Raw genomic sequence first — 11,932 nt, 5'->3', positions numbered from 1 at the left:
GCAGTCTCTCAGAATGTGGCATGTGCAGTCTAACTCCATCTTGTAGCAGCTGTAGACGTGGTTCAGGCAGACGAGCAGCTCGGGCCTCAGTTAGTCATGCTTGTCTTTAGCCTGGAGCTCAGTGAATCACAGCTCTGTTGAGCCTCACACTTATTGCTGTTAATGATGCCAGGTATGTTGCCAGGAATAGCTTATCTCTTCTCTCTGTGTTGCCATAGGAGTTTAACTTCTGACTTCCCGGCTCTTTCAGATTTATGAACCCCGGTGAGTAAACTGTGGTGATGCCAGCACACGCCTCAGAATAGGATTCCATTGTAGGACTGACAAGGAAGTTTATAAAACATGACCCAGACACCGTATGCAGGTTCTGAATCAAGCAGGCTGCTATGTCTTGATTTGGCAAAAATATCCAGACTGTGTAATGTATACTAAAATATATGTACTATGTATTTAGCATATGCAGAGTATATGCATTTTATGTAGATTAAGGGATCTCAAGTTGCTCTTTTTCCAATGAGGGTCATGTCAGCTGTAATGCAACTTACTAATGGACTCCTCTGAGCATGTGTTGGCGTATGTGATCACACAGCCTTTTGTTAACTACATCTGTCAGAATTTACCAGCCAACTGGAAGAAGATGAATGTTTTTTAGAGAAGACAGGTGCAAGAGCGCCCTCTGGTGATCAAAACAAGTAGTCATTTTACAATATGCTTTTTTTTGGATCTGTTTATTTGAAATATACATATTTCAGTCGCTGATGCATGAAATCCATTTAACAAAATAACTAATACTGTAGTGTAGCCCAACACCTGCGGTAACATTATCAGTGCATGTACAACAAAGTCACAAGTTATTATTAAGGAGCTGATTTACATAAAATGGTCTTTAAAAATGTAGCAAATGTATTCAGTTCCATTTATCAAAGAATAAGACATTATTTGTTCAATGAAATATAATAACCCAGTCCTCAGAGGAGGTAAAGCGTTTACCAGGAATGACTAATTCACCGGTTAATTCCTTTGGAGTGTATTACTGACACAAACAAGTTGGCAGCTGAGCAAACAAGCTGGAATGTGTCCTCTCTAGAGCTCATCGTGTGTGTAGGTGAATTCCCTGACAGATATGAAGCCGTCCTTATCTTCATCCTCATTATTGAAGATGTCATCCACCATCACTTCATGGTGTGTGTCGTTAGACGGGTATCCATGTTTCTCAAATTCCTTCTTCAGATATTCTGTCACCTGTAGGGTAGAGAAAAACATTACTTTCACACAAACACCAAACAAAGTGCTACAGTGTGAAAAGCCTGGATGAAGACACAACGTCACACCTCCTGCTTGCACAGCTTCCAGTCGTCATTCAGGTCCATCTCCCGGAAAGAGTCGTGGGACCTGGGACCGTTTCGGATCTCCATGAGCTCAATGTCAAACATGAGTGTGCTGCTTGGAGGGATTTTACCTGCAAGCACAGAAACACTCACAGATACAGGCGATACAAATGAAGGAGGATAAACGTGACCAACATGATGCAACAGATGAGCGTCTCCTCATTTGGTAGCAGTACCTTTTCCTTCCTTTCCATACGCCAGAGCTGGAGGGACCGTCAGCTTCCTTCGCTCTCCCACACACATGTCCTGCAGACCCGTGTCCCAACCTTTGATCACCTCTCGGATCCCCAGAGTGAACCACACTGGATTATTATCGCCATGGCTGCGGCTGCCAAGAGTCACAGAGATCCATCAGAGTTTTCCTTTAGGAAAAAGCCCAGTGTACAGATTCAGAGAGACAAACTGGGTAGGTCAGCTGGGTGTCACCTGATCCAGTTTGACTTAAGTCAAAGGTTAATTATGATGGATAACATTACAACAGTAGCCAGTGCAGATATTACTATACACAATTAGAAGGGCACACATTGGCACCAAGGCCCAACAAGCCCAGAGGAAAAGTATGATGTCATGATAATATGCAGGTCTAAAGAGAAAGAATGAAAAGAACTATAACATATAATTATTAAAGTTTCATCAAACTTTCCATCATGCTTTTTTTTCATGTTATTCAACATGAAAACAACACATTGGTGGTTGTGTAGATAGATAGATAGATAGATAGATAGATAGATAGATAGATAGATAGATAGATAGATAGATAGATAGATAGATAGATAGATAGATATAAAGCACTATTAACACCTCCAACTGCAGATTACCTGGAATAAAACCTGGTGCCGTTACTCTCCAGGAATCCGTCGTAATGAACCAGGAGCATGTCTCCGTATTTGGACTTGCGGTAACACATGAAGGGTTTGTGGACAACTTCAACTTTCACCTCGGGCTCAGGCAGCTTCCCTCCAGCCACGTACACAACCAAGGAGGGCAGCATGGAACAGAGACAAATCAGGATCATTTTGATGACAGTGGCTCACTACCTGACAAAATCTGCGACTGGCTTCCTGAACTGATTCCTAAAGTAAATCCATGCTATTCCAAACTATGCCAACTACGTGGCAGCCGCCTTCTGCAACAAACCTACCCACTGTTCCGCTGTTCGCCCTGCTCCCTCTACGATTGGGTCAAATTTAACTAAACCCCGCCTATTACCTCTGTACTCACATTCTATTGGTTATCATACGAGTCAATTACAATAGACCACGCCCACGGCGCTGAAATCCCTTAGACGTAAATGGGAGGACCGTCGCGTGAGCTCTTAGAACCCGATTCGCGGAAAAGTTTACGTACTTTTACCTACGTAGTCTGAATGTAAACCCGAGGATGCTACTCCACAAGTGCGCACACCGGGGCCCGATGGAGTCGTCGCGATCAGCTGTGCATCATATCTTGTTGTGATAAACAAGTAATGAAGGGCACAAATACATAAGTCAACAATGGAGGGAATGCTGTATAAGTGGACTAATTACATAACCGGTAAGTTTAGAATTGAGTCGCTGGATGTTTCCAGGTCCAGTGCTCGTTTTTAGCAGCGCAGCTAGCTAGCATGACAACGGCATAGCGTCGCGTTAATTGTGTATGAGTTTTCGGGATAAAGAATTCAAGCTTAGATCGGCGCTCAACTGTCGAAGTTTGACATTAAGGACGCGTCACTTTACATCGATTTTCATTTTGGAAGTTGACGTAATGGAGACTCAACAGGCAGGGTTAGCTAAATTCTCTCTAGCGATAATCTCACTCAGCTAGAGAAAGAAGGAGAGAGCTAACTTGGGTGTGTTAGTCAATTGTTGGATGTGTTGAATTCTAAACGATCCTTTCCACGGCACGACATTGATCACAAATGTACTTCCAGGTTGGCAGCCTCGTTGGTTCGTGCTTGACGGAGGAACTCTGTCCTACTACGACTCTCAAGAAGACGCCTGGAAAGGATGCAAAGGCAGCATCAAGATCTCAGTTTGCGAAATTCAAGGTTGGTAGTCAACTATCGCTTCTGTCGTGTGTGTTTGTGTGTCATTGTGTAACAGACTGGAGTCCCTCATGTCATGTTTGTGCTGCTGTGCTGTAGTCCATTCCTCTGACTCGACCCGGGTGGACCTGACCATACCTGGAGAGCAGTACTTCTACCTCCGAGCAATCAATGCAGCAGAGAGGCAGAAATGGCTGGTGGCCCTGGGGACGGCCAAGGCTTGTCTGACAGACAACCGGACAAAGAGAGAGAAGGGTGAGCTGAGTTTAGATGTCCGCTCTCCATCGATCGCTCTGTTCAAATGAAACTCAACACTTTTCTGTGCGTGTTTCATGATTAAACGCCATCTATGTCCCCTCTACCACATCAAGGCTTTTATTGTGAAAAGGTTCAGGTTGCATGTTGAAATCAAACAAAACTTGGCCCAGAATTCCAAACTAAACCCAAACCTGTAAGCTGAGAGTCTTTTGTTTGTCTTGTTTTGATTTTGTTCTCCTCCCAAACCTTTGACTTGTGTGTGTCGACTCTGCAGAGCTCCAGGAGAACACTGACGCGCTAAAAACTAAAATGTCGGAACTCCGACTATACTGCGACCTCCTGCTCCAGCAAGTCAACAGGATCAAGGACAATGATGAGCCAGTGGACATGGCGGAGGTACGGTGAAATAAGAGACGCTGCCGTGCTGCCTGAGTGGAACTGCAGAGACGTGGAGTTTCTCTGGCAGCAAATGTGATCAGGAATTCAATTTAAATGAAGTTTTCATTTAGATATTTAATGCTTTTAGTTTGTTCTTACACACTGTCAAAACAGGATGTGTGTTTACAGTTATTCAGGACAATAGCGGGATTCGTGTGAGATCATGTGTGTGTGGTTGTGGGCCGTTTTCAGGTCGGCATCGATACGGGAAACCTGGTGAAGTCTACATGCACCACTTTCCTGAAGACTCTGGAGGAATGCATGCAGATAGCAAACCGTACGTTCAGTACAGACATGGCGAGGCAGTCTCCACCCGGCTCTCCCCCCGTAGCACTCATCAAACCTCAGAAGGTGCGTCTCGCTCTGCCGTTCCTGCGTCTAATCAGATAATGTAACTGAGTGTGTCACATCTCTGCTCCTTCTCACATACCGATGCGTAACTGGGTGTTCTCTCTCTTTTCTCTCCCCATAGATGAAAGCGATCAACCACTTAAATAAACACTTGGGAGAAAAGTAGGTTGCCGTTTCCTTAATGTTGCTAGTATCTTCACTGGAAACTTTTATTTTATTTATCTGTCACACAAATAACAGAAGTAGCAGTCAGCAAAGCGAGACATGATGTGATGATCGTTATAAAGCGACTCCCAAAGGTTTCAGAAATCACAAAAGTGTCTCTAAACTCATTCCAGACGGAGAGACTCAGCTGAAATCTCAGGAGAAGTCAAAGCACAAGATGAGCAGAGCCTGGACTCTGGAGCAGAGGGACCAGACGGAGCAGAGGGACCAGAGGGACCAGAGAGTCAAACCTCCCCAGCAGGTCTGTCGGCTCTGCACAGCACTCACGTTCCACATTACAGTGTCTTTCACCTGAACACCATCACTGCATTCCATATAGGGGTGTGGTGCATAACTTTTACTTGAATTGAATAAGCAAATATTACAGATATGATAAGTTAGATATTTGTTTTTTGGGGAAAATAATTGCTATATTGTGTAATAAATGAATACATATAATCTATAGATTAATCGACTAATCGGAAAAATAATCTGTAGATTAATCGTTTAAAAAATAATTGTTAGGTGCAGCCCTAATTCCATAAATGAAAGCAAAGGGGTGTGTGTGTGTGTGTGTGTGTGTGTGTGTGTGTGTGTGTGTGTGTGTGTGTGTGTGTGTGTGTGTGTGTGTGTGTGTGTGTGTGTGTGTGTGTGTGTGTGTGTGTGTGTGTGTGTGTGTGTGTGTGTGTGTGTGTGTGTGTGTGTGTGTGTGTGTGATCTGAAGTGACATGGATAGATTGTTGCCTTTTAGAGAGTGGACAGTGATGGATGTCCCGTTAGGTTATTACATTTGCTTTGGCATTAACAAAGGCTTTATCCAGCCGTCGCTGCTGCCAGGACAGGAAAATAGGACTTGTGCTCTTCCAGTGTTGTTTTCTGTACTGATCACAAATCCATCTGTGTTATCCCCAATAAAGAGATAAAGGGAATCAAACAGGTTACAGGAAGACTGAAGCAGCAGACTGCAATCATATATTGAAGATATGCTAAACATTCTGTACTGCTCTTCTGTTATCCAGTTTGATTCTTTACATCACATTTACATCTGTGTGTCTGCTGTGTCATGTAGCCAACAAGGCCTCTAATGGCAGCAGCTCGGCCCAGGAGGAGCCCGGGGACTCTGCTGCTCCACACACTACACACAACACGCCTGAGGAGGAACACTACCACCAACCAGCAGAGGTGGAGGAGGAGGAGGGCGACGCCGACGATCAAGAAAAGGGAGAACAGGAGCACAAAGAGGACCAAACCCCGGAGTGCGACATGAACCCGGTCCAGCCTCAGCACCAAGCGGAACCGGCTCCTCCCGAGCAAGAGGAGCCCCAGAACCAAGAAGACGATCCAGCAGAGCCTGGAGACACGGAGCAGGTGGAGACCTTCTTCAGCACAATGAGTCACAGGTATGAAAATGCTGTTCAGGAACATCATATCCTGTGAACACACACACACACACAGACACACTCACATGACAGTATGAAGTTACTATATGATCAGTATTAGAGCAAACAAACTAGTCTTCTGCTAGACCTTTTTAGAGCTTTTAGAGCTTTTTACTGCAGTATTTACTTGGTCCAGTTTGTGAAACTATGTCAACTTGTGTAACCTGTTTGCACCAAATTCAAAGCCTAACAACAAGTTTGACAGGTTTGATCTCTTTTGAAGTGTTTTATATTAGTGTGTTCTCTCTTGATCACATGGCACAGAGACGCCTGACGTCTGATATTTGGGTTTGTAAACATTTTTGTTAACATTTCACTTTGTATTTCCAATTTCTTTTGACTTTTTCCTTTTGTTTTGTTTTCCTTTTTTCGTTTTTTGAGACCATAAGAAGTGTTAACTGAACAAAATCAAGCTTATGTGCTAATTGTTACTGACGGTGTTTGTCAGTAGAAGTGTAAACGTGGACAAAGTAGCAGATTAGCTTCACGTGTCGCAGGTGTTAGACGTGCATGAGTTTGTGTGACTCATTTCTCTGGCTTGGTTTTAGTGTTTGTACCCTTTTTCTTTGATTTCATTTGATGAAATAAAAGTGGAAAATGGCTGACTTATCTCTAATATATTCTCCTGTTTGAATCTGTTTTACCTTTTTAGATTTAGTGATATAAGACTGGAGGACGACAATGGTATCCCTACTCAAGAGTTTTTGGACTCATGCTATGCAATAGTGCCTGTATTAGGTAGGCCAGTCACTTTCACTATGTCTCCACCTCACCAGTCTGCTCCTCTTCTTCCTCACCCCTCACCTCACTCATGTCTACACACTCATTCTATCATTGATCAGTTCTTTTGAAATCTGTTCCCTGTTGGCTGCATGTTCTTATCCATCACGTGGGGGGGAAATCATCCGTGTGGGAATCATTTACTTTCTTTCATGCTCATAGTTTCCCTTCAACTCTTCAGTCTTGTCCTTAACGATTTGCTCAGACTTGATCTTAATCATATATCTGGTAAGGACTGTGTGATCAGGTTATGTGTAGATGTTGTGTGAAGGACTGAGCAGGAACTTTATAAGGTCAATATCACACAGACACTCTATAAGGCTTTCAAACTGCCAACACAATGTTCCAATTTCAATGTTCCTCTGCTGCAGCATTACTGTGCAAACTGATGAGGAACGGGCTGTATTAGGCACCGCCTCTTGACAGACTTGTTTTTACGGCATTTTACCTTTTCACACAGGGTTAGGGACGACGAACCCAACGCCCAACTTGACCTTTGTGTCGATGAAGGCCGCACTGGAGACGTCACAGCTTGATACAGACTGATTATTTGACCTTTTTAGTTTGCTCTTCATTTAGTTTCAGTGCATGGTAAAGCATGTTGGCCAAGTTTGTGCACATTGGCTTGTTGACATCGCGGATATCTGAGCATGTCTTCTCTGCACTCGCACTCGCATGTAGTCTGAACGTTTGTACCACACAGAGCCCAAACAAACATCCAAGATCTTTCATTTTCTTTCCTTCTATTGCGCCCCAATCAGCTATGATGACGCAATATTATCTTAAATGACATTCGACGTAGTGACGAGGTGAAAGTCTCCCCCCTTTGGCTTCATTTGTTCACGCTGTTACTAACGGTCAAATCCGCCAAAGAGCTTTAAGAAATAGGATGCAACCGCCACCATGTCTTCAAAGAAGTGACGATGGATTCTTTTTTCTCAGACAAGCTGGGGTCCAAAGTGTTTGCACCTGTTAAAATGGATTTTGTGGGGAACATTAAGGTACGTATACAAACTAATGAGACTGCTTCTACAAACAGATTTAATTCAACAACATAATGAGTTTAGTAAGCTGTTTTTTCACATATTGCCTCATTTGTGTTTATAGAAAGTCTCCTTATTTTGCTGAAACCTTTAGCCCGAAAAATAATATAGTTTGTGAATCAGAACAGGCAGAATCAGATTCACGTCAACATGTCTTCCTTTTCCCCCTCCAATCACCAAAGAAAATTCAGCAGAAGCACACGTCGCACCCCGGCTGCTTCCCCACGCTGCAGTCCATGGTGCAGGACGAGGTCCGCACCAACGTAGCCAGGACGCACAACTCGGCCACCGAGGCTCTGCTGTGGCTCCGGCGAGGCCTCAAGTTCCTCAAGGAGTTCCTGTCTGAGGTCAATGCTGGAGCACAGGACATCCAAGCAGCGCTCAGTGAGTTCAGTCGCAAAACACACACACACAGGTACACACGACGTGTTCAGTGGCATTTTTTTCAGACCGCTTTCTTTCTCGCAGACACTGCCTATGGAAAGAGTCTGCGACAGTACCACGGATGGGTCGTGCGAGGCGTGTTTGCTGTAGGTCCTCCCTCCCTCCCTCCCTCGCTCACACCGCCACTCTTTCACGTGTTTGTTTATTTCATAGCTTCGCCCGTGCTGGGAGTGTGACTGTTGCGTTCCTCTTTTCTCCCCAGTTGGCCCTGAGAGCCGCGCCCTCTTACCAAGGCTTCGCCACCGCCTTGGTGTCCAACGAGGGCGACGAGCTGAAAAGCGGCTTTGTCACCGGCATGCACAGGGACCTGGACGTGTACCTGCCCGCCATAGAGAAGCAGCTCAGCATCCTGGACCTCCTGTACGAGGAGTACAACCTGGAGTCCGACGAGGTCGTCTGAAAACCTTCCAACGCGCCAAAACGGGGAGGATCTGAGTTCTCGCTGGGTAAAGGCAAAACCTGTAGAGGCACGCCACGGGACAAAGGTGCCGGACGGCGAGTACAAACTAGTGTTGAGCATTGTCCCGTGTGGGTGTGAGGTGTTTCCACTGCTTCATCTTCACGGGCAGTAGAGGGTGTGTGTTTAAAGAATGTTTCAGGTGTGAGTGTGTGTTTTTAGGAGCCCACAGACGTACAAATGTCAAGCTTAATTCCACCAAAATGTAGCGGCCAGGTCTTATTGAAAGCACGGGCAGGGAACTGGTGATGCAGACTCTTACCCATAATGCTCTGCGGTGACGCTGCTTTCCGCTGCACATTTTGTCACTGTACTGTGCTGGTGTTTAAATGCTGTATGTATTTTAAAGGTACATAATCAGGTGGTATGTGGCTCTAATTACATCCCTAGAAGAGGATTTTTGCTTTCCCCCAGGAACTGATCAGAAGGCAAAGGAAACTTTTAACCCCTTATTCTGGTGTTTCCTTGCCCTCGCCACGCAGGATGATACTCGCTACTGACACGAAGCACTATTTTGGCAAAGACGATGTTAAAATATTGTTACAGTTCCTCACTCTATACCTGCCTGGAGTAAATGGTGGGATTATATAACGGCTCATTTTATGGTGTATTAGGCAAATCTTGCACTGACAATTGAAGGCCTCTATCAGAATTCCTGATCGATTTTTGTGATACAGGTTGCTCTATTTTACACGAGCGATGTGTGTGTGTCGATGAGCTGCGGCTGAGCAATTTTCCACGGGACCAATAATGAAGTGTCAGGAGAATGGCATTAGCGTGTGCTGCCTACCATAACAGAGAGAGGAAGTGATCCATGTAGCTCTCCACGCACTGACAAACAAACTGCTGAGTATCAGTCGCAGAATATTTATGTGGACGTCCTCTGCACAAACCTACACACACGTTTTCATTTCCATCGTCTATTTATTACAACCTAAGTTATGGAGTTCACATGGATGTCATGGCGGTTCTGTGTGTGTGTGTGTAACGTGTGGACGTTTGCCTCCATGGAGCATGTTTATTGAATGCATGGGTTTATGTATTGCGTAACATAGGTGCCAATAAAAGGTAAATACAGGCCAAGGCCTTGAATGAACTTAATTCATAACCATAAGAAGCAGCAGCACGCTTCTCTGTCATCCCTGTGATGCTCGCCGAGCTTCGCGGCTCATTCACGTGCTGCTCTACATGTAGCTGCTCTACGTGTAGAGTGTAGTTAATTTAATGCAACGTAGATTCAATGTTTGGCCATTGATGCTCTCTTGCCATAGATTCACTGAGCCATTTGAAACAAAGCGGGAACATCGTACTACTCTTTCTTTTTTTTAATTACCCGCCACACTACAAAAGTATTTTTTAATAGTTTAGCATTTTGCGTTTTCAGGAATGCATACAGCAACAAGCCTTTAAGTTTACATCTGAGGTGTGAGACAGGCTGACCTTTCTTTTGCACGTCTTTACCAACAATGTCGTATTGAACATTTGTTGTCTGTTTTTTTTCTATGAATGTACATAAGATGCTATTTGATTTTTACTTAATAAATATAAATCAGTTGTCATGAGGTGTTTTTATTGCTCTCTTTGCGTCCAGCATGCTGCATTTCATCAGGCCCGTCTAACTTCCTCATACTTTCAGGCACAGAAAACATTCAAACATTCTTTTGGGCCTTCACACTCTTCTTCAGCATTTGGTAACAATTTTCAGCAATTGCGACCACAGCTCATTTTCTTCTGCAATTGCATTTCTAGTTCCTGTTGTATTTCATAGTAATAAGGTGCAGATTTAGAAATTCAGCCCTTGTGACTTCACAGGTGGGGTCTGCTCTTATTTCCACTCGGAAACTATTCAGTAAGTGAAACTACGATTGTAATCCATGCAGATCATCTCTCTTGTCCAAACAGTGGCAGTAGGTTTTATTAATATACCTTTGCATACCTCATTGTATATTTTTAAAGAAGTGTTGTTGAATGTACACCGGCGTGTTTCCCTGCCAGGCCCCCAGCGCCCTGCATGACACCCATTCCCCTCTATAGGTCAGGGATTTTCACTGGGCTCGGGCCAACAGCTGAGCCCCTCCCCACCGACCGTTTCCGGCCCCCAAGTTGCCACATACAGCTGTAACACTACACCATCCACTCTGCCAGGGAATAACCCCCGTGTTCACTAGCAGAGACCACGACACAACAATTGGTTAGGAAATGTTTGAATGGAAAATTGTCAAGGGATGCGTGAGAATGGAGGAGGGTGACGTTGATCGGCCCTCAGGTGGCGTGGTAACCTGGGAGGATGGGGGGCTTGGGGAGGTGGCACCTGAAGGAGAGGGGTGAGATGGAAGAAGTGTCTAGAAACATGGAACTAAGGAGAATGAGGGGATAAAAAGATGGCGGAATGAGCGGAGTGCAGAGTTGGGTAAGTTGTGATCTCTGCTCCCAAACTTAAGCTAAAAGATTCTAGCATAATCATTTGGAAACGTTAACTTGCTGTAGATAAAAAGCATTAAGAGGAACTGTTTGATGCCCCTAACCTGCACAAACAGGATGTGCGTGAAGTTGTTATGGAGTCCTTTTAGATTCCGGTCATCCGGCCCATCTCCACTGATATTTACTGCTGTGTGCAGACATCTGCGGTAGTTACAAATCCGATTGGCCTGACTCGGGGCAATGCGAGTGACAGAATGAATGAGCCAAGGTAAGCTTTTACTGGGGCCTTTTCTGTGGACCAAATTACCTTGATGTGATTTGGAAAAGGCAGTACAGCATGCTAATAGAGTTACCTGGCATTGTCCAGCCCGGAGCATCCCCTATCTCTGCGCCTCATCTACCAGCTTCTACATCCAGACAGAAGCAAAATGAGGAAAGTCGTTGCCTTGTCTGAGAAAAAGGAAACGAGAGTTCACTGTGCGGTCTGCTCACTATTTAGTCTAAAGCAGCACTTTGCAAGGAGCTGCTGACAGCATCTACCCCTCCTCCCCTTGATGTATATCTCTGAAAGAACACCAATACCATCTCAATCACTGTCTGCAGACATCTTGTACAGGCTCCACTCGCTGTCACCACTCGCTCACCACTGGACAAGCAAGCAAAGCTGCTGACGAACCCCAAAAACA

At 44.7% G+C, this 11,932-nt stretch overlaps 2 protein-coding genes across 3 annotated transcripts; one reads left to right on the top strand and one right to left on the bottom strand.

The window, feature by feature from the left end:
• Nucleotides 1-699: 699 nt before the first annotated feature.
• fkbp14 (FKBP prolyl isomerase 14) lies at nt 700-2,412 on the bottom strand. Its single transcript, XM_076160787.1, has 4 exons — nt 2,207-2,412; nt 1,565-1,716; nt 1,332-1,459; nt 700-1,242 (listed from the first exon to the last, which is right to left on the bottom strand). The coding sequence occupies exons 1-4, from the start codon at nt 2,401-2,403 to the stop codon at nt 1,084-1,086; spliced, it is 636 nt and encodes a 211-aa protein (XP_076016902.1). The 5' UTR covers nt 2,404-2,412; the 3' UTR covers nt 700-1,083.
• Nucleotides 2,413-2,714: 302 nt separating this feature from the next.
• plekha8 (pleckstrin homology domain containing, family A (phosphoinositide binding specific) member 8) lies at nt 2,715-10,384 on the top strand. Of its 2 annotated transcripts, XM_076160796.1 has the most exons (14): nt 2,715-2,921; nt 3,298-3,414; nt 3,511-3,666; nt 3,944-4,065; nt 4,300-4,458; nt 4,580-4,620; nt 4,797-4,924; nt 5,732-6,062; nt 6,754-6,839; nt 7,824-7,882; nt 8,107-8,308; nt 8,393-8,454; nt 8,571-8,814; nt 9,503-10,384. In XM_076160796.1, the coding sequence occupies exons 1-13, from the start codon at nt 2,882-2,884 to the stop codon at nt 8,766-8,768; spliced, it is 1,701 nt and encodes a 566-aa protein (XP_076016911.1). In that variant the 5' UTR covers nt 2,715-2,881; the 3' UTR covers nt 8,769-8,814; nt 9,503-10,384. The 2 variants fall into 2 exon arrangements, with proteins under 2 accessions (XP_076016911.1, XP_076016910.1); XM_076160795.1 differs by having other exon boundaries at nt 8,571-10,384.
• The last annotated feature ends 1,548 nt before the right edge of the window (nt 10,385-11,932 follow it).

Source organism: Genypterus blacodes, unplaced genomic scaffold (genome assembly GCF_046128005.1).
Source record: "Genypterus blacodes isolate CSIRO-AG114 ecotype Tasmania unplaced genomic scaffold, CSIRO-AGI_Gbla_v1 ptg000107l_1, whole genome shotgun sequence".
Taxonomy (NCBI): Eukaryota; Metazoa; Chordata; class Actinopteri; order Ophidiiformes; family Ophidiidae; genus Genypterus; species Genypterus blacodes.
Note: the sequence above shows the minus strand (reverse complement) of the source record. Positions and strands in the feature narration are given on the sequence as shown.

Coding starts and splice junctions, on each gene's coding strand:
- plekha8 (XM_076160796.1), top strand. CDS start 2,882: ATGGAGGGAATGCTGTATAAGTGGACTAATTACATAACCG. Junction 2,922..3,297: donor GTGGACTAATTACATAACCG/GTAAGTTTAGAA, acceptor ATGTACTTCCAG/GTTGGCAGCCTCGTTGGTTC. Junction 3,415..3,510: donor CTCAGTTTGCGAAATTCAAG/GTTGGTAGTCAA, acceptor GCTGTGCTGTAG/TCCATTCCTCTGACTCGACC.
- fkbp14 (XM_076160787.1), bottom strand. CDS start 2,403: ATGATCCTGATTTGTCTCTGTTCCATGCTGCCCTCCTTGGTTGTGTAC. Junction 1,717..2,206: donor GGCACCAGGTTTTATTCCAG/GTAATCTGCAGT, acceptor GACTCTTGGCAG/CCGCAGCCATGGCGATAATA. Junction 1,243..1,331: donor GGAAGCTGTGCAAGCAGGAG/GTGTGACGTTGT, acceptor TCTACCCTACAG/GTGACAGAATATCTGAAGAA.